This window comes from Papio anubis, chromosome 1, assembly GCF_008728515.1.
Source record: "Papio anubis isolate 15944 chromosome 1, Panubis1.0, whole genome shotgun sequence".
Lineage (NCBI taxonomy): Eukaryota > Metazoa > Chordata > Mammalia > Primates > Cercopithecidae > Papio > Papio anubis.
This window is the reverse complement of record NC_044976.1, coordinates 88,329,034-88,351,532: the sequence shown is the minus strand read 5'-3', so window position 1 is coordinate 88,351,532 and position 22,499 is coordinate 88,329,034. Positions and strand designations below refer to the sequence as shown.

Below are 22,499 nucleotides of genomic sequence, written 5' to 3'. Positions count from 1 at the left end.
TTAGCTTGTCTGTATAAAGGCTCATGTGTCCCACAAAAAAACACTACTTAGATGTTCTTTCCTATCTCTCATTCTAAAACATTTATCCAGTTGTTACATAGAATTTTTGTTACACAGTCTTCTTTCCAAAAGTTTCATATCTCAATCAGATTACCAGAGACATTGTTTTTAAAAAAATCACTCAGCTTAGTATCAAAAGAACCAAATACTAATAACCTAGAGGAATTTATTACTATTTTACCTTAGCCCTTCCACAAATATTTTCAAATAAAGGAGAAACAAGCAGGTAACAAGTCCTATTATCCCTAAAATTTGAACTAAGCAAAAAGGCTTTCAAAAGCCTGCTAAGTAAATACAGACTCCTAGAGAGTATCCAAATTTCTCTAGTCTTCAAATAACCTTCTCTTATTTGGCACCAAATCCCTAAAATTAGATGCAAGTATCTACTGGATATTCCTAGCTTTAAGGTAGGCAAACTTAGTTCACCTCAAAAAAAAACTGTATTGGTCCAGAAAGTCTAGTTTTAAAAGTCTTATTTTATACAAAAAGATAAATTATCTGTGGGATTCTACAAATGTCCATATATTCACCCACTTAATGCCTTACAATCTGATATAATACATTTATCCATACAATGCCTCAAAACTTTAAGAATCTAATTTCACTGAAATGCAACCCCCTACGCCAGGCATGGTGGCTCACACCTGTAATCCCAGCACTTTAGGAGGCCAAGACAGGCAGGTCATTTGAGCCCAGGAGTCCGAGACCAGCCTGGACAACATGGTAAAACCCTGTCTCCATGAAAACTACAAAATTTAGCTGGGCATGGTGGCTCACACTTAACAGTACCAGCTACGTGGTAGGCTAAGTTGGAGGATCACTTGAGCCCAGGAGGTTAAGGCTACACTGCACTCCAGTCTGGGCGACAGAGTGAGACCCTGTCCCAAAAAAGAAAAAAAAAAACAGACCCTACTCTCAAAAGAGGCCACAGTAAAGACTGAAAAAAACAAGAGCACTACTTATTAGTGACATAGATAGATGGTTGTTTGAAAACAAATGACTTAAGAATAGATCCTCTATCAAGCTCAAGTTCTCTTTTTATATATGTAGGTATATAAGCCATAAAAAGTAATTTTTAAAAAAGGATAGAAGTATTTGAAAGAGAAATAATTCTTTTAAAAGAAAAGTCTGCTTTTTGGTTCTTCAGCCAAAAATAGACATGACAAAAGAACTAACACAACTACAGAAAACTTTGTATCAAATGTATTTTCAGGAAGACTTCAAGATTTGACACAGGCACAGGAAAAAGGAACAAACTAAAAAGAGTATAAATAAGGTCAGTTACAGACTCACTTCTATTTGAAATGTGTTTTTAAAAAAATTTTTAGTTTTACTTTTTAAAAATATGATTGAGAATTTTTTTTCTTTAATTCAAGTCTTCTCAATCCTCTTAAAATACTTGTGAGCTGAACTGATACATTAAGGCAAATTTTGATTTTAAATATTCATTTCATTGATGAACTCTGTTTCATTTAAACTGCTAATCCAGGGAGAACGTTTTTTGTAAAAAACATTTTATTGCTACAAAGGGAAACATGGTCACAAAGAGCCTTTAAGCGTATCTTAACGCAAATTACTATTCAATGTCCAATGCAGTAAAAAAATACACAGTCAGAGCACAAAATACTTGCCCAGTTTATATCTTCTAGGGTAAGTATTCAAAAAATTGATGCACACTTGAATATTCACTCCCAAGAGCAGCATTTAAGATAAAATTATTAGAATAGCTATACTAACAATACACATTTGTTATCCTTAACACCAATAAAGTAATAAAAATTAAGCTTAAAAATTATACAAACAATTTATCAGATCTAAGTTTGGTAGCTATAAAAACTAAACTAAAATAGTTTTACCTTCATTTTATTAAACAAATGTTAAACATTTAGAAATTATATAAAACAAATTTTAATATGTGGAATGCATGCAACATGGGTGTTAATTCATATTTTAAGCTATTAAATGTCTTACCCTTTTTTACATTAGAACCGAAATGTAAAGCTCCTTTTAAATCTAATATCTTACATTTAATTTTCTTCAGGTTGCTCAACAGGGAAATCAGCCGGTTCTTCCTTTGCTGTTTCTTCCTCTACTTCCTCTACTTCCCCCACTCCCTCTACTTCTCCCACTGCCCCTACTTCCCCTCCTTCCCCAACTCCCTCTATATTTCCCTCACCCTCTATTCCTCCTCCTCTCACTTCCTCTACTTCTTCCACCTCCTCTACTTCCCCCACTTCCTCTGCTTCTTCTTCCTCCTCTTCATCCTCCTCTTCTTCAATAGGTTCATCAATCTTCTCTTCATCTTCCTCATCTCCTTCTATTTGCTGATCCTGAGAATGGTCTTGAATTTCAAAAGGATTCTCACCCTAAAAACATAAGAAATGGGTTTTAAAATCAGCAAATTCATTATTACATGATATGGCAAGTGAAATTTTTACTTGCCATATCATGAGGAGTAAATGCCATTTTGAAACTTTTCATTATAAATTGTAACAAATTCATTAAATATTTGCTGAGTGTCCATTTCATACCAATGTGAGCATATAATTTACTGAAGCCATTATTTTATACTCCATAACTGGAATCTTCTAGGGTAAGTATTCAAAAAATTGATGCACACTTGAATATTCACTCGCAAGAGCAGCGTATTTTCCCCTTAACTGTATTTCTAAAATCATATATATATATATATGACAAAGGCAAGTGTTGTTTTTGGTAGAAACAAAAGAGATGACACAAATATTTACATTTTACTTAATTATATGAGTATTTAATGTTACAGAATCTCTTTAAAACTCAAACGAAAATCAGGTACCTTGCCTAATCTATTAGATACCATGCCTTATTTCTACTTTTAAAAAGTAGACAAACCTCTCAGTAAACATTCACAGGTACAACTTTATTTTAATATTTGAATTATATACCTGGATCAAATCTCATACAAATTTGACCATATCAGAAGGCTATATTAATGTAGTAAGAAATGAAGTAACAGTGAAGGTTATTAAGCAGGAAAACATTAAGACTGGCACTACCCTTTAAGATGAATGCCACAGGAATGTGAAGGATGAAGTAGAGAACCAAAAGAAGGAATACTAGTGAGGAAGCTACTCTAATACCCCAGACCAGAAATGTAAAAGATGTGGTGACATTATTCACAGAACAGGTAAGTTACAATCACTATTCTAATGGAAAGGAAAAGGGGAGGAAGTGTGTATACGTTATTAATATATATAATTAAAACTTCAGATATCTAGATGTCTAATAGGCAGCTATAAATCTGCAACTCAAAAAAGAGAGGAGAGTTCAAAGTAAGATATTTACATTAATGAATTGCCTGCTTGCATAGACTGCATGGTGAAGCCAGAGTCTTAAATGGCAAGGCCCTGGGATGGGACTGGTGGATTAAGTAGAAAAAAGGGCTAGAATAAAAACTCTATGAAGATACCTACTCTATACATGGAGGCAGCAGAAGTTAGAAGTGAAGGAACAAGGCCGGACGTGGTGGCTCACACCTGTAAGGCTGAGGCGGGCGGATCACGAGGTCAGGAGATCGAGACCATCCTGGCTAACACAGTGAAACCCTGTCTCCACTAAACATACAAAAAATTAGTAGCGGGCACCTGTAGTCCCAGCTACTCGGGAGACTGAGACAGGAGAACGGGGTGAACCCAGGGGGCAAAGCTTGTAGTGGGCCAAGATCATGCCACTTCACTCCAGCCTGGGTGACACAGCAAGACTCCATCCCAAAAACAAAAAGAAAAAAAAGAAGTGAAAGAACACTTGGTGCAGGAGAAAACCCAGGACAGTAAAAGACTACCTGATAAAAGAGTTTCAAGAATAGGTGATAGATCAACAGTGTCAAATGATATGTATAAAAAAGCAGAAAGCAATTGAAAAAGGTCACTAGAATTGATCATCATTACAGAATGGAGGTTCTTGAGGATTTATTGTACTATCCCCTTATTTTCATACATTTAAAATAGTATGTTATAATTTTTTAAAGGTCACTAGATTTGATAATGACATCATTAGTAATCTTAAGCAGAGCAGTTTCAAAAGTATGATGTGACAGTTAAGACAGCAGCAGTTGTCCAAGAATGTATCTTTAAAATTTCCTATGAAGCTATCAAAAACCACAGGCCCTGGTTCCAACACCCTGAGATTTTCATTGAGTCTGTACTGAAGCTCTTGCTGAAAACACCAATTCCTGGATCAATCTCAGACCGCCTAAATCAAAATTTCCAGGAGAAGCTTGGTAACTTGCACATTTAAGAAGCATTTCAGGGCAAAAATGAGCTTGGCATGGTAGTGCACGCCCGCAGACCCAGCTACTCAGGGGGCTGAGGCAGGAGAATCGTTTGAACCTGGGAGGTGGAGTTTGCAGTAAGCCAAGATCGCACCACTGTCCTCCAGCCTGGGCAACAGAGTGAGGCTCTGTCTCAAAATAAGAGAAGCATTTTAGGAGGTATTTATCAGTGAGGTTTGGGAAACCCTAATTCAGAAAGCCTAAAAAAAGGGCTTAGGCAGCTTTTCATTTATCTTAGCCTCACGGGTAACCGAACACATTCCTCTGGTTGAGAACTACTAGTTTAAAGAGTGACTAATAGAGAGGAAGCAAAGAGCACGTGCAAAGTAAACTACCATTTCAAGTATTCTGGGAAGAGAAAAGATGATAAAATAGGGTGGGCCAAAGTCTAGGAAAAGTTAAGTCATTTTTAGTTTAGGTAACTCATAAGCATGTCTATTTGAGGAAGATTAGAAAAAAAAAAAAAAAAACAGGAAAAAAATCAGATGCAAGTAAGGGAAGAAATAGTGATGAAATTAGGACACATATGAAAGGCAATGATTTTTCCTCACAGATAATAAAGGTGAAGGAAAGATATATCTAAGACAGAAATGCGAACACTTACTGAATTTACATCTAATGGTCTCAATCTCCCTAATGCAGGAGAATAAGAATATGGGAAGTAGCTGAAGGTGGTGGCGTGTGCCTGTAATCCCAGCTACTAAAGAGGCTGAGGTGGGAGAATGGCTTTAAACCCAGGAGTTCAAGGCTGCAGTGAGCTATTATCACACCATGCATTCTGGCCTGGGCAACACAAAGAGATTGTGTTAAAATATAAACACATATATAAGAAAAAGAATATGGGAAACAAAGAGAGCAAGAATGAAATCTGAGATGTGAAGTTACTAAAGGTTGGAAAAGTCACTATAGGAAACACATTACACTGGTAGTTAATAAGTAAAATTATTGTGAAGTGAGTAAAAATCTGGGAAACACAGGACTGGCACACACGATTCCACATTTTTTAGAAAGACAAACATTAAAGCTAACCATAGAGCTAGAACGAATAAGGAATTTTAGAACAGCACCATTCCCTACTGAAAGGGTGATTATCAATGCCCACAGCAAGGACTGAAGGCAGAACAAGATGATACAGTTGGACAACTAGGAGAAATTGATGAACTGATCATCTCCATGGGGACAAACTTGTTTTGTTTTATTTTGTTTTTTTCTGTCTTCTCTGCTGTGTCTCTAAGGGACAAAGATTTACAAGGGCATTTTGTCAGACAGAGAGTACTTGACAGTGGAGGAGTTTTAAGCCATGACCAGAGCTGACCATGAGCAGAAGATGTTCTGGGGAACGACAACAGGGAACAGAGCAGACAGGCATGCCGAATAAAGGGCCATCAGTGAGTAATGTGACCCCCCTGCTTCCTGAATTTTCACATGCATATAAATCAACAGGCATCTCATTAAAATGAAGATTCTTCTTCAGTAGTCCCGGGTATGACCTGAAATTCTGCATTTCTAATGAGCTCCCAAGTGATACCAATACTGCTGATCCACAGATCACATTCTGAGTAACAAAGTTCTAGAGGAGTTCTCAGTTCAGGTGCGTTCTCTACAATACATGCATGAGCAGGATACTCCCACCAGTGACATCTCCCATTCCATGAAGTGACTCAATTGTGTAACTTGAAAACACTATATAGAAATTCTATGTGTAACCTGAAAACACTGTATAGAAATTCTAATTTTGCATTCTTCCCTTATTAAAAATTATCTTCACATATCAATAGAAACCATTGACTTCTCAGAAGTTTGTGACAATGCAAAAATAAAAATCTAATCTTTCCTTCTTTAGTTACGATGCTTCTTTTTGATGCCATACCTCCCATAAAATTGGATTTCAATTCAGGGCTGCATTCATTTTTTTAAAGCAGTGTCAAGAATGTAGTAAACGGTGACAAATATTAACAAATATTAAATTAACAAATTAGAAAATAGGTCCCTAAGGAACAAGCTGAAAGAACTGATATTGTTTCGCTTGGAAAGAACTGGTAGAGGGACAATTTAATGGTCATTAAATATGTATCAGGTTTTCTTCAGAGTAGGTGTTAACAATCACAATAGACAAAATAAACAAAACTTCTTTAATCTATACTTACTAATGCAAATAACACACTTGTACATCTTCAACACAACTGCTCTCTTCAGTGTAGAATAATGATTTTAAGGTAGGTATTATTTTGTAAAGACTGAAAAATAACTTCTGTCAGACCAGTCTGGATATTATAAGTAAAAACAGAACAAAACTAAAAGACTAACCTCTAAAATTGATTTCTATTAATCTCCTGAATCATAGTATGCTCTTATTTGTATAGTGTTTATAATACATTTTATGTAAAGATGGATTCAAGCCATAACATATGGCAAAAACCCTGAGGAGTAAAGAGTTCACATCTGAGTTTCCTAACATTAGAAGCAAACCTCTCTTCTCCTGCCCTCCAAATTCCATGAGATTCCTTCTTCTGGAGCAACATATCTGACCTTCCTGCTACCCTCCAACTTTTATCCAAAGAAAAGGAATGACATATGCAATTAGTATGCTTGGAAGAAAAAACGAGGTGTACACAATACAATCCCTTCTGGGTCCCCTCTTTTGGGTCTTCCTAGTGACAGAAAAGGTACATCCTAGTCTGTTCTACGCCATGTGGTAAACTAGGAGAAGCCTGTTGCTCTCCATCTGGGCTGGTAACAGAAGTTGGGAGGATCTAAGTCTACCTAATTCAGAAGTGAAATATTAAAAGTTCACAGCAACTACATAACTAAGATATATTCTCCAAGTCAATTTTTTCTTAAATCAAGAATAAAGCTGACATTTTGATTTTCTATCTAATTCTTGTGTATTTCTCAATTGATTCAGCGCTACAAAGATGATCAGAGGAATCACTGCTCCCATCTTGACCAACCCAACAATAAGGAAAAAAGATGTTTTACCTATATACAAGATACTGAGTAAAATTCTTCTTAATATGTTATACTATATTCAAGTATCACAAAAGGTTACTATGTCACCAGTTAATTATTGCAATACCACAATATTATCGAAAAGGTTTTTGCCCTAATATCTTACCTTAACAAAACGTTCATATCGCGCCTTCACTATTGGATTATTTAAAATGCTTGTAGCAGTCAAGACACTCTCTCTTTTTATTTGTTCCTTGTAAGCCTATAAAAAACAGAACACACTGAGGGTTCTTGAAAATCAGGCTATGAAAAATATTTCCATAATTAAAACAGCATTTAATGCTCAAACCCTTAGATTTGAATGACTTATCTTCTTACAAACTATAGAGCAACAGTACCTACTATAATCACAATCTAAATCTATGAATTAAAACACTGAAGATTCAAGCCAATCAGCTTCAACAGAAAACACTCAGTCCCACAAATCTACAAGTCTAGATTCTACTAGATAGCTGCCTTCTCTTCTTTCCACTCCCCATCTGCCTCCCCAGGCCCCAACTATTAATTTTCATGCTATCAAAAAATGAAGAATAATTTTTCATACTACAAGAGTATCTAGTCTTCCTTTAGGCTGTAGTTATTTCAAGACTATTATACAAAGGAAGAAAGGTAACAATATAGAATGTCTAATTGCCAAAATGGTGTCAAGGGAATATCAAGAGAAGAAAAAGACGTAGATTAAGAAAAGATTGTATGTGTTCAAAAATGCTTGAAGAAATCTGAATTAAATGAGGTTCACTTTAATACAAAATACAAGTTTAACACTGGTTATGTTCTACCTAAAAGTTAAGGCTTTAATATTTGAATCTTTAAATATGCTTTTCAAACAAACCGATTTTCCACAATATAAACATTTGTATTGCCTGAAGTAAATCTGACTAAATAAAACCAGCCACGCCAATAGAGAAGCAGAAACATGATAACCAAAAAGACAGTAAATTTTTCAGGGATATTCTACTAAAAAATGTAACAATGATGCTAGCTGGTAATGCTGTTTTTAAATGTATTTTTCCCAACCATCAGAAAAATTTATCAGTAATAATCAAATCTTTACTTTTTTATTCTAAAACACACATACACACAATACACACACTCTCTCACAAAACTGTTTCGTACTGACTTTTTAAAAAGTTAACAGTTCAATAAAAGCTACAATTTCCTGAATGCTTACCATTACCAGACACTATTTTAATTGCCTTATACATTTTAGTTAATCTAATTCTTTTAAAAAATGAGGTAAGAGTAGAATGATCATCTACCCGCATTTTACAGATAAGGAAACTTAGACAAAGAAAGGCTAACTTGCTTGCTTAACACATGTTATAGATTGAACAACTCGGGGAATCTTACTCTAGAGCTCACTCTTAACCACTATATACTGCCTCTCTCAATATAATCACAGTTATTTCCATATGAGATTGATAAATTGATAAAATTGCAGATAGGTGTGAAGCTATGGCCAAAGAACAATAAAACATTGATGGATAATCCAGCAACTTTATTAAGACAGATCAAAATTTTACCTGCTTCCCTTTGATATGATCAGGAGACTTTAAGTGCTGCTGAACTGAACTATGTAAGGCAGGGATATACACACTGCAAGCACTGCAATGAACTGTCTCTACTTTCATCATGTGATCATCTGCAGTAACACCTACAAAAGACATCCAATTATGAAAGAAATGACTCATGTATTATTTCTGACCAATGAAGTTTTTACTACTTAGTTTCCATACCCCTTCTTCCAAAATAAAGATCAGAGTGAACAGGTTTATGTTGAGTATTTCTACCACATCTCATAAATCTACATATGTAGATTTAATATATCGCTAACTAATTAAAATTATTAAGGTATAATTACATTATAGTTCCTAATCAGGTTAAACAACCATGCTCTGAGGCCTGTACATTCACCCTCCCAAAACTATAATATAAAGGAAAACAAATGTTGATTTTCTAGTAAAATAAGAATTTCCATGATTATGAATGTGGATGAGTAAGAAAAGGGGAAATGATGTCAAAACTGGATTCATAAGGAACAAAGATATTCTGGATCTTGCAAATGGTGACTAGGGTTTATTACAGATGAAGGTATAAACATATGCAAGGGAAGGGTGAAAGAAAATGGTACTTTCTGCAAGTTAGTACGACTGGAACAGAGAAGAAGAGACTAAAGATGAAAATAGAAAAAAAGGGCCTAAATAATAAAGAGCTTTATGTGCCATGCCTAGGAATTTGAACTTGATCCTGGAGAGGATGAGGAGCCAAGTTCCTGAAACAATGAAATCATGTGGTAAAATCATAGATAAGAAAAACTGGAAGTAAGGAAACTACTTCGGAAATACTACAATTGTCAAGACAACAGACAAGGATTTGAACAAATACAGTATTTAAAGGAGACGTAAAGAAACAGATTTGATAAATATTTAAAAGATAGAATTGACGTTCTCAATTGATCAGTACTTGAGATACAGTAAGGAAAGAGTACCTTGTATAACTCTCTACTTCCGGCTTTGGTAGATGGTGCAGGCCCTTTTCAAGATAAATGAAGGAAAAAACTGTGAGGTTTTGTTTTGCTTTCTATGTAAGGTAGGATATGCTCAAAGAGATGATAAATTTTTTGGATATGTTGATTTTGTGTGACTACTGTAGAGAGTTGTCAGTAGGCAGATGTGTAAGACTGAGTTCAGAAGAAAGATCTGTGCTAGAAATATAGATGTATAAGTAACGAACATCTAGATACTAACTTAAGCTCTGTAAGTAAGTGAATTTATTAGGAAGGAATATAAAAGGAGATGGTAATGAAGCTAATGACAAGGTACTGAGAAACATCAAATTCTAAAAGACTGGCAGAGAAAGCACAAAGACTAAAAAATGACAAAAGGATAACGAAAACATTAGGCCAGTGAAGTGCCACAGAAACAAAGCAAGAGAAATGATTCATGAATAATGTAGTTAGTAAAAAGTGTTACGGAAGATAATGATTCAAAAGAACCTAGAGGAGTTGGTGTTGATAACTTCTGTCACAGCAGTTTCAGTAGACTAACAGTAGTCGAAAGTTGTTTAATGTGTTTAATGTAATACATGGGAGACGAAGAAGCAGAGACTAGTGTGGATTATGCTTAAAGAAGCATGGTTATTTGGTTATTTAAAATGAAAAAGAAGATAGGTTATTTAGGAGAACTAGTGTCTATTTTTCTTTCCTTTTTTTATTCCTTTTGTTGGCTGTTTTTGGTTTGGTTAGTTTTCGTTTTTGTTTTATTTTGTTTTTTTAAGTAAAAGCATATTTACAGAATCCAGAGATGGAATCAAAAGAGAAGGAAAGACTAAAAAACAGAAGAGTTCATAACTTGAATTTTGGGAGAAGGAATAACAGAAACAGAGAACAGAGAGAAGTATCTTTCATCCAGAGGAAAAGGTAACTTTTCCTCTCAAACTGAAGTGAAGAAAGTAATGGCAGGTAATGATAAATTTGTAAGCATGAGAACAGGAAGACAAAGAAGTTCATTTCTAGTAACTCACTCAGAGCTACTGTATATATGACTGTACTGTATCACTCTAGTGGCTATCATTTACATTTAAACAGGTAAAAATACATGTAGAATTTTAAAATAATTTGTTTTAAATACTTACCTTCCATAACATCTTTTTCAATTATTTTAACTACTTCTGTTTGATTATTTGTCTGTTGCTTACGAATAGATGTTTTCTTGAATTTATTCACCATACACTCCTAGAAAACAAAACAGAAAGAATCCAAATAGTTTTCAATGAGTACTCAATATAATGCTTAGCACCATGTTCATCCTATGGAAGATACAATAACTGCTATATAAGAATTAATATCTTTTCTTAAGGAGTTTACAATTTAGTTGAAAAGATAATCATAAAATATTAGGAACCTACAAAAAGTATTCACTTTTCAAAGTATATTTTAAGCATATAGAGAAAGGGATCAAAGGGAGCTAGAATATTTAAGAGGTCTTCCAGAGTAGGTGGGTATTTAAGTTATAAAGGACACACAGAAACTCATTAAGGAAATAAATTACAGAAGAAAATAAAGGGTCACAGTTAGTTCTATGAGGATTATGGTGGTATGAATGTTCACTTTTTTTATTTTTTAGATGGAGTGTCACTCTGTCGCCCAGGCTGGAGTGCAGTGGCACGATCTCTGCTCACTGCAACCTCTGCCTCCCGGGTTTAAGGGATTTTCCTGCCTCAGCCTCCTGAGTAGCTGGGATTACAGGCACGTGCCACCACGTCTGGCTAATTTTTGTATTTTTAGTAAAGACGGGGTTTCACCATGTTTTTCAGGCTGGTCTCAAACCCCTGACCTCGTGATCCACCCGCCTCAGCCTCCCAAAGTGCTGGGATTACAGGTGTGAGCCACTACGCCCGGCCTGATCACTGTATTTTTTTGTTGTTGTTTTTAGCCAGTGTTTTTATTTTATTTTAATTTTACTTTTAGTTGCAGGATGAATGTGCAAAATGTGCAGGTTTGTTACATAAGTATACATGTGCCATGGCAGTTTGTTACCCCTATTGACTAGTCCTATAAATTCCCTCTCCTTTCCTCCAACCCCACAACAGGCCCGGGGTGTGTTGTTCCACTGCCTGTGTCCATGTGTTCTCATTGTTTGACTCCCACTTACGAGTGAGAAGATGCGGTGTTTGGTTTTATGTTCCTATGTTAGTTTGCTGAGGATGATGGCTTCCAGCTTCATCCATGTCCCTGCAAAGAACATAATCTCATTCCTTTTTGTGACTGCATAGTATTCCCTGGTGTATATGTACCACATTTTCTTTATCCAGTTTATCAGTGATGGACATTTGGGTTGATTCCATTAGTTCGCTATTGTAAATAGTGCTCCAATAGACATATGTGTGCATATGTCTTTATAGTAGAATGATTTATATTCCTTTGGGTATATACTCAGTAATGAGATTGCTCTATCAAATGGTATTTCTGATTCTAGATCCTTGAGGAATCTCCATGCTGTCTTCCACAATCATTTAACTAATTTACATTCCCACCAACAGTGTGGAAGTGTTACTGTTTCTCCACGGCCTCTCCAGCACCTATTGTTTCTTGACTTTTTTTTTTTAATTATACTTTAAGTCCTAGGGTACATGTGCACAACGTGCAGGTGTGTTACATATGTATACTTGATGATCACTGTATTTTTAACTTTCTAATAATTCCATCTCTTCTGTCCAAATTAATTTTATGTACAATTAGCAGTCTAGCTCAAGCCCCTTCTTTAAGCATTCCTTAACATTCCCAACCGTCTTTCCCTTTGCCAAACCCCTACGGTACTTCTGAATTCCTGGCATTGGCACTGAACATTTAACTGCTCTAAGCATAATCTTTCATGATAAAAATGAGTTGTTATAGGACTCAACTGAAATAATGAATGAATGTAACCAGCACAACTCCAGTTAACGGATGATAGCTGACTCTACATCAATAAAGTTGTTAAACGACACCTCCCCCAGAAACAACTGTGAAAAACGTAATCATTTCTGAAATAACAAATACAAATTCTATTATAGAGGAATTCACAAGTAATTCTGGGTTAATTTTAAAGCAACTCTTTTCTTTAAATAGTAAATTAAAATTTTAGAAACATAAATGCAAGAGATGGGGAAAGTGAAAAATGAAATCATAAGAAATTCATATCAATAAAATGCTTCTCACTTCAAAAACAGCTACTTACATGCAAAAACTCCATAACTACTTTATCAAATTTAGTTTGTTTCTGTATATGATCTAATGTTTCCTGATGTGAAGAACTTTCCAGATGCAGTTCAATATCTTTTTCTTCAAACGTTCGAAATTTACAAAATGAACACGTAAATGCCATTCTGTAAGAGAAAAAAAAGTTTTCCTTTAAATATTACTTTATTCACTTATAAAGAGTTCATAAGAATATACCATTAAAACTAATTTTACCAACATAAATGATTTCCTTTCTTCCATTTTATGACTGAATTAAACTTAGCTTAAATCTAAAAAAACTATTTCTTTAAGTACTTATTTGGACCGCACCCATACACCACTTTGCATTTCTGGCCCACTTTGGAGCTTCCGGGTAGGAAAAATGGAACCAGTGGATCTATAAGTTATCCACTTCAAGCCTGGACCAATTAAAAAGCCAAAGCAAACCTCAAGAAGTATCGAGTTCCAAAGTTCTGCAACTTATTTTACATGTTGTTCCATCCTCAAGCTTCTAAACCAATGGTAGTATCATATCAACAAAGCAAAGTGGCACACCACCAGACAATCATAACTCACTCCTATGGAATTCTAGGGTGATAAAAGTCTTGCCTTCTAAAGACTAGTTCACTTCAGGATAATTAATAGGCCTGGACTGGACAAATGCATACATCTGTAAGCTCAAGAGCCACTCCATAATGAACAGTCCCACCTAATTGTTTCTTTTTTTGTTTGTTTGTTTGAGATGGAGCTCTGTTGCCCAGACTGGAGTGCAGTGGTGCAATCTAAGCTCACTACAACCTCCACTTCCTGGGTTCAAGCGGTTCTCCCACATCAGCCCCCCAAGTACCTGGGACTACAGGCATGCACCACCATACCTGGCTGTTTTAGTAGAGATGGGGTTTTTGCCACCTTGGCCAGGCTGGTCTTGAACTCCTGACCTCAGGTGATCCGCCTGCCTCAGCCTCCCAAAGTGCTGGGATTACAGGTGTGAGCCACTGTGCCCAGCATAACTGTTTCTATCTTACGTTATTTTCTTTTCCTTGAATTATGCTAGCAGTCACGTAACTGGTTTCTGTCTCCAGTCTCCATTTTCCAATTAATTCTTTGCAATGCTACTAGATTTATTTTCCTGGTTGAGAGTATGAGCTCTGGAGCCAACTGCCGAGTTCATATTCTAATTCCATTTTGCGATCTTGGGCAAGTTACTTGACTTCTCTAGGCCTTGGCTTTCTTACATTGAGATGAGAACGCTCACAGAGGTGTCTGAGGATTTTTAAAAATTAATGCATACAAAGCCCTTAGAACATTTCCTAACACACAATTACTCAATTAATTATTGTTACTTCCTATAGCAGGTAAGAGCACATTACTGCTCAAAGGGCTTCATTAGCTCTGTAAGCTCAAAAAACAAAGACAAAAATGTTTTTGCTGCCATCCAGGAAATTTCCTAATCTGTCCTTTTTGGCTTACTCACCAATACCTTTAATAATATCTGGCACAGCATGTCTCCATTAAATGTTTAAATTAGATTATACCTTTCATCCCATTAGAGTCACTTCAATCTACACTGCTTTCAATTTTCTAAATAACAATAACACATTCCTATTTATTTGCTTGGATGGCAAGCCATGGCCTCTACCTGGGCTGCCTCTCACAACTCCTCCTGTAACCCTACCATTCCCAGATCAATTCAAATACCACGTCCATCATGGTCACCTCCCCTGATTTCCCTGCACCCTTATTTACTTATTTTTCGAGACAGAGTCTTGCTCTGTTGCCCAGGCCATAGAGTGCAGTGGTGCGAACTCAACTCACTGCAACCTCCACCTCCCAAGCTCAAGCTATCCTCCCACCTCAGCCTCCCAAGTGGCTGGGACCACAGCCACATGCCACCACACCTGGCTAATTTTTGTATTTTTTGTAGAAATAAGGTTTCACCATGTTGCCCAAGCTGGTCTTGAACTCCTAGGCTCAAGCAATCCACCCATCTTGGCCTCCCAAAGTGCTGGAATTACAGGCATGAGCTACCACGCTTGGCCTCCTACACTCCTCATTAGAAGTTATTTCTCATGAGACTACATTGTACTTCCCTTCTGGTATCCTTCGTCATACACTATTATTTATGTACATCTCTCACACATCCATCTCTTTCTCCCTAGGTTCCCTTAAGGGTAGGTATAAACCTTTCCATGCTCTTTATTATGTTGAAAGCATTCAAATATCCAAGGGAACCTATCACAAGAATAGTGATTTACTCAATCTTGAATCCTCATAACTCAAAGTAAAACTGCTCTGATAAGTGAAAATAATCTAGACTACTTTAAAGAAATTATATCCTACAATGATAATTTATGAGTTGACATTCTTTTGGTTATATCATCAGATTTATATTTAGAGTTACAGAGAACATAGCTAAACGAAAGTTCAGTTCTTTCATTTTCTCCAAATCACAATTTTATATATTACATTAACATTAACATAATCCAGATTATGTTAACATGAACGTAATTCAGATCCGAAATTTTTAATGAGAAAAATATTCATAGGGCAATTAAATTTTAAAAATTGCATCTTATAATGTAAATGATTTTTACACTCCAAGAGGCTGATAATTTAAATTCATTTCTACACCAAAATATAACTATGACTGTTGCTTCTACCAAAAGAAGGAATCACAAGAGATAATGAGTGGGACAGAGAACTCACAAGGACTAAAAATAGCAGTAGTTCTTAAAACTAGAACTACTCTTCTTTTTATGGATTGTTTTGTTTTGTTTAGAGATGAGGTCTTGCCATGTTGCCCAGGCTGGCCTCAAACTTCAGGGCTCAAGGCTTTAAGAAAAATTAAGACATTTTTTTAAAACCTGCTAAATTGCTTTCTAGTAGTTATAATATTATAATGTCACCAAGAAATTGTAAGTGTCCTTTGACCATTCCTTAATCAGCAAATCAAATTTCTTAGTAATAAAATGGCATACTGTTATTTAAATTGTTAGTTTAAATTACTGTTAAGTTTAAACAATTTCCTTAAAATTATTACTAGCTGCTGTTTCCTTATCATATTAAATATTAAACAGTTTAGTTTTCTTACTTTTTAAAATAATTTGGGTAATGTTTTAATCTAATTTGGACATTAATCATTTCTCATGTTTATATTTTCCGAGTCTGTTTGCTTTCCTTTCAAATTTTAAGTTTTTATTTAGCCAAATCTGCTCATCATTTCCTTTGTAATTTATTCTGTAACTTTTAAGCCTGGGAAAAAAATCTCCTTGCAGAACATTTTATTTTTCTGTAATTTCATTTTTTTTTTAACTACATTCATTCCAGGTGTCATATGAGGAAGCGCTAAACTTATTTTTGTTATTATTTCATTGTTCAATCAATTTCCCTCTTATTTCTAATATCCTCTTTATTAAATATTACATTCTTCCTGACAATCTGCTCACAGGCTAATAATTCTGGTATAGTAATTAGTTTTGTGTATTACCACGTATTTTTAACTATTACAGCTTTTTAATGAATGATTATCTATGAAAGTCAGTACCGGCTGGGCACGGTGGCTCAAGCCTGTAATTCCAGCACTTTGGGAGGCCGAGACGGGCGGATCACGAGGGCAGGAGATCGAGACCATCCTGGCTAACACGGTGAAACCCCGTCTCTACTAAAAAATACAAAAAACTAGCCAGGCGAGGTGGTGGGCCCCTGTAGTCCCAGCTACTCAGGAGGCTGAGGCAGGAGAATGGCATAAACCCAGGAGGCGGAGCTTGCAGTGAGCTGAGATCCAGCCACTGCACTCCAGCCTGGGCGACAGAGCAAGACTCCGTCTCAAAAAAAAGAAAAAAAAAAGTCAGTACCTACCCATTTACTCTTCTTCAGAATTTCCTTTGGGATCTGGATTGGAAAGAACTTACATATTTGTAATATTTAGTTCCTGCCCATGAAAATCACTGTCTCCATATAGTCAAACCTCAATGACAAGTACGTCTTTTTAAGAATGCTATTATTTCTGGATATTTTATATTTCTGGATTGCCATTATAAATAGAATGCCTTTTTTCTTATGTTTTCTAAGTAGTGATTACATATAAATATCAAAAATCAAAAGCATTCCTCTATATCTTTGAACAAGCCTTTTCATTTGAATCTTAAGAACTTTTTCACATTACAATTGATGTGTTTGCCTTTTCTAGGTAATCATTTTTTAATGAGCCTAATTTTCTGACTCTAAGCACAAACCTGTATCCATCTCCATATTTCTCACTGTTTTTTTCTCTTCTGCGCCTTTGTTTCTCTCTCCGAGCCTCAATTCGTCGCTTTTCTTCCTCTTCATTTTTAGGATCAGTTTTTGCTAGGATATCACACAAAAAAGTAAAAACTAAAATTCATTTTTCCATTCTCTCTTTCCAATCATCAGTTCATAAAGTATATACTTATGAGGTTTACTTAGTGATTGTAATCTAAAATTGAACTCACTCAAAAAATCGGAGTTTGAGACTATCCAGTATTTCTTAAACTTCACTAAATTAACTTCATTCATTTGAATACCATCATCACAAATTCCGTCATATCTGCTTGTCATCTATGTGATTATTTGCTACATAATTTTCTTTAAATCTGCTCATTTGTCCTATCCTTATTCTAAGCAATAATATCCTTATCACCTAAAATTATCTTGGGCACCATATACTTTGGGAAACACTAAAGCAACCTGCCCCAGCATGAAAATGGAAGTCCAGTAAACACTGCAGAGACCTGGATGCAAGAACTCATATTCATATTGTAGGAGCTCTCGGAAAGTTTCTTAAAATTTATAATCTCCAAAATAAAAGCACATTTGTTCTCTTTTTTTAAAAAAGTGTCTATTGTAGGCCGGGCGCAGTGGCTCAAGCCTGTAATCTCAGCACTTTGGGAGGCCGAGACGGGTGGATCACGAGGTCAGGAGATCGAGACCATCCTGGCTAACATGGTGAAACCCCGTCTCTACTAAAAAATACAAAAAACTAGCACAGTGAGGTGGCGGGCGCCTGTAGTCCCAGCTACTCGGGAGGCTGAGGCAGGAGAATGGCGTAAACCTGGGAGGCGGAGCTTGCAGTGAGCTGGGATCTGGCCACTGCACTCCAACCTGGGGGACAGAGCGAGGCTCCGTCTCAAAAAAAAATTCTCTATTGTGATAAAATACACAAAACATAAGATTTACTAGTTTAACCATTTTAAAATGTGCAATTCAATGGCATTAAGTACATTCACAAAGTTATGCAACCATCTCCACTATCTAGTTACAGAACTTTTCATCAACCCATAAAGCAGTCACTCCCCATTTCAACCCTACCCTAAGGCCCTGGTAACCACTAATCTGCTTTCTGATCTACGGATTTGCCTACTCTAGGTATTTCATATACCTAGAATCATCCTGTCTGTTGCCTTTTTGGTCTGACTTTTATTTAGCATGTTTTCACAGCTCACCCACGTTGTGCCATGTATTAGTAAGTACTTCCTTCTTTTTTATGGTTTAATAATATTCCATTATATGAATATTCCACATTTTTAAAACCATTCATCTGTTGATGTGTATTTCAATAGTTTCTACCTTTTGACTACTATGAATAATGCTACTATAAACATTCATATATAAATTTTTGTTTGGGCCAGGCACAGTGGCTCATGCCTGTAATCTTAGCACTTTGGGAGGCTGAGGCGGATGGATCACTTGAAGCCAGGAGTTCGAGACCAGCCTGGACAACATGGCAAAACCATCTCTACTCAAGATGCAACAATTAACTGGGCGTGGTGGTGCATATCTGTAGTCCTAATTACTCAGGAGGCTGAGGAATGAGAATTGCTTGAACCCAGGGGCGGAGGTTGCAGCGAGCCAAGACTGCGCCACTGCACTCCAGCCCGGGCAACAGAGTGAGATCCTGTCTCAAAAATAAAAATAAATAAATAAATAAGTTTTTGTTTGAATACTATTTTAAATTCTTTGGAGTGGAAGAACACCTAGAAGTAGAATTGCTGGATTATATGGACAGTCTATGTTTAATTGTTTCAGGAAGCACCAATCTGCTTCCCACAGTGGCTTCACTGCTTTACATTCCCATCAGTAATGTGTGAAGGTTCCAATTTCCCCATATCCTTGTCAACACCTGTTATTTTCCTTTTATTATTATGACTATCCCAGTGGGTATGGAGTGGTATCTCATTGTGAGCAGGTTCCTTCTTGTAATACATTTAACTTTATACTTAAAAAAAAAAAAAACTTAACGATTTGCCCTTAAATTTTTCCTTTTATGCACTGCTTATCCTTTTAGATGGCCTTGGAAAAATCTACTTATTTATATATTACCTCAAATAAGTAATTTAATCTTCCTTTCATATGCTAAAACTATGACATGTTATACTTCTAGCCAAGTGACAGAATAGGGTTCCTTCCCTACTAATTTTCTATAAAGTCACATAGTCTATACTACAGCATAGCAAGACCTTGTATTGAGGAAAATTCAGCAATCATCTTTTTAAATGCCCATTTTACACCTGACAGAGAAGCCATAATTTAATTAAAGAATCTGAGTTTCATTCTTAGCTATACAACACTATTCTCAAGTTTTGTTATATAAAAAAGAGGGTATGGGGGAGGGATACATATTATCTGCTTTAATGGCAAATCAGTTTCTTTATCAAACTTTTGCAATATTTAACTATACACGCAAAATACATCTTTGAAATAGGTCCCAAGAGAATCAACTGGATTTTCTATTATAGTAACACCTAATAAAATTTCAGATTTGATATATAACAGTCTATCAACTGACACATTGTTAAAGGTATCCCCACAACACATACTCTGCTTAGTATCAGGTTTCCAGAATTTCAGGAATTCCAGAAATTTCAGAATATTGTTTCTTATTAAACAATAAGGCATGATGAGAAAGTTATTTAAGTACAATTTTTAAACTTTTCTCAAATTTTATATTATAGAAAATATATGTTGAGGAAAGAATCTAACATTGCAATTTCAGTTTTTTCAAATATTACATAATAAAATGTCTATAATGTTATAATCAGGGAAAAAAGTTATTTTAAAATAAAAGGGAAAAATGAATACAAAGCAAATTTCTGTTACAATCATAGGGAGGTTTAAGAACAGGATTTCTAGAGCATTACTTGCTCTGGAATATATCCTGGCATTACCATTTACTGGTTGTTTGACCTAGGCAGCAAATTATTTATCTATCCTATGCCTGTTTCCTCAGCTGTAGAGGGTTTGATACACAACCACACAGGATTCAGGAAAAAGGAATGGACCAGGGTATGTACATTTTTAAAGTATCTTTGGGTATTCATGACCAATTATTAACTGCAATAGGGAATTTACAGATCTAATTTCTACAATCACAATTGTTAAGTAGTTTTGGTATATAAACATGAAAAAATTACCTAAAAGTATGGAATTAAAAAAAATAAAAAGTATCCTGAATCATAGCAATTATGTTTTCTTACTTACTGGGTGATTTGTTGAGGTTTATCTTCTCCATAGGTTTTGCTAGTTTGGGTTTCTTGATAAAGGTTCCACTGGGCTTATTAAACGGCTGCATCATTTTTCTCTTTATTCCTCTTGCAGCAGCAACTGTCACATTGGTGGATTTGTTTTGATAGTCAACAACAATTCCAGGTCTATGAATGCTTCCAAAATCACCCATATGCTGTAAATTTGTGAAATCAATAAGTATTAGCATATTGCCCAAGAAAAACTATGAATTCATATCAAATTTTCACGTTAACTATCTACTAATTTTCACCTGAAAATTCCCTGGAATGTAACTAAATTTTACATGTCCATTCTGAAAAAACACATTGAAAAACTCTGTAAATTATTACATAAACTCAAAACCATTGAATTAGTATTTTTATTTCCAGTAGAACAAATAATGAATATTTGCTACCTATGTTTTTACTTTCACATTTCAAAATTACTTGAGATTATAGACAACATATGTGCCTGTCCAAATGTTACCACTTGTACAACTCTCTGACAACTCCTCTTCAGAGTTCCTAATTGATGTTTTCCCATGAAAAGACCCTAAAAGAAATCTTTATTTTACTAAAACCTGGCTTAAAACTAAGATACACAAAGAAGACCATATTTGTAGTTTGAAGTAAAAAAGATCCAGAAATCATTTAGTATTCTCCCTGTTGAAAAAGGGAATGAGAAGGCGAGATGGAACATTAGTATGAAATAGGAGAGTTAAAGCATAACCATGCATCAACTTCCAAGACACACTTCAGATAAAGAATTGCATCTGACGTTCCATTCACATTCTTACCTAGAGAAACATTTTCTGACCCCGAAGCCCAAGAAACAAAAGTTTACAGATGAAGAGTCATGCAACCAAACGACTCTTTGTGTCCCTTCCTCTTCTCTTGTCATTATCCAAATCTACACCAAGAGGCCACATGTCCACAGAAATTTATTCTGCTAATCTTACTTTTAGAAGATAAAGATGGAGGAGTAATCTGAAGAGAAGGACCCAAGGGAAATTGTACAAGTGAAGATTTAAAATGTAGGTCCTATTGGCTCATCTACTTCACTAACAGAAGGAAAGAAAGAAAAGTCCATTCAGACTAGAATGGTAAATACAAAGTACAAGAATACTTGCTTTACTATTATGAAAACGAAATTTACTTTTGAAGCCTCATTAAGAAAACACACTTTGCCTAAAATAATATACAGCATGGAAAATATTAAGTGTTTTCCAAATTTTCAAACTAGAATGGATTTTCAATTCAAAACCCAAAGCCTGTCATCCCAACTATTTTCAATTAACCTATGATCATGAAGTATAGTGGGACTGTAATGTATCAGTTGCTTACATTTGTATACTATGCTTAGGAATGCCTAGCTAACCTAGCTGTGTTTCCAGGTAATTTAAAAAGTCATATCAGGAAAATCTTCCTTAATTACACATTAAAGGTGCAATGCATTTTTACATAAGTAAAGAGTAACTGTTAAAAATGCAAAATTTCTACACAAGTATAACAAGCTACACTGACACACCAAAGGTTAATAACCAGTCAAAAACGTGTATGTATCCTACTACATTTTTTACTAGAAATACTTTCCTCTGCAAAGAAAATATTAAGAGCAGCTGACTTAAAAGGATTCTTACATTATAACAAAAACACAACACTCTTTAAATGATCAGACTATATAACAACCCCACAATCTACACACACTTACTAGGTAAAATTTCATGTCAATCAAGTGACCTAAGAACATAAAGCATAATGTTTACACTATGCACCCTAACGTTAAACAATTGTAGACTAGTATATATATTTACTCATTTAAGCAATAATTTACAAAATATTACTTCCTAAGAAGAAATCATAAACGTATCTGTACAGGTGA

At 35.3% G+C, this 22,499-nt stretch overlaps 1 protein-coding gene across 5 annotated transcripts in view; it reads right to left on the bottom strand.

The window, feature by feature from the left end:
- Positions 1-1,247: 1,247 nt before the first annotated feature.
- The window catches only part of ZNF326 (zinc finger protein 326), a 36,048-nt gene continuing 14,796 nt past the window's right edge, over positions 1,248-22,499 (bottom strand). For all 5 annotated transcript variants that reach the window (XM_003892170.5, XM_021943868.2, XM_021943877.2 and 2 more), the window contains 7 exons: positions 20,595-20,793; positions 17,333-17,444; positions 13,096-13,243; positions 11,012-11,111; positions 8,902-9,032; positions 7,485-7,580; positions 1,248-2,426 (listed from right to left, as the gene is read on the bottom strand). In XM_003892170.5, coding sequence (XP_003892219.1) covers positions 2,088-2,426; positions 7,485-7,580; positions 8,902-9,032; positions 11,012-11,111; positions 13,096-13,243; positions 17,333-17,444; positions 20,595-20,793 — 1,125 coding nt within the window. In that variant the 3' untranslated portion in view covers positions 1,248-2,087. The remainder of the gene's footprint in view (positions 2,427-7,484; positions 7,581-8,901; positions 9,033-11,011; positions 11,112-13,095; positions 13,244-17,332; positions 17,445-20,594; positions 20,794-22,499) is intronic.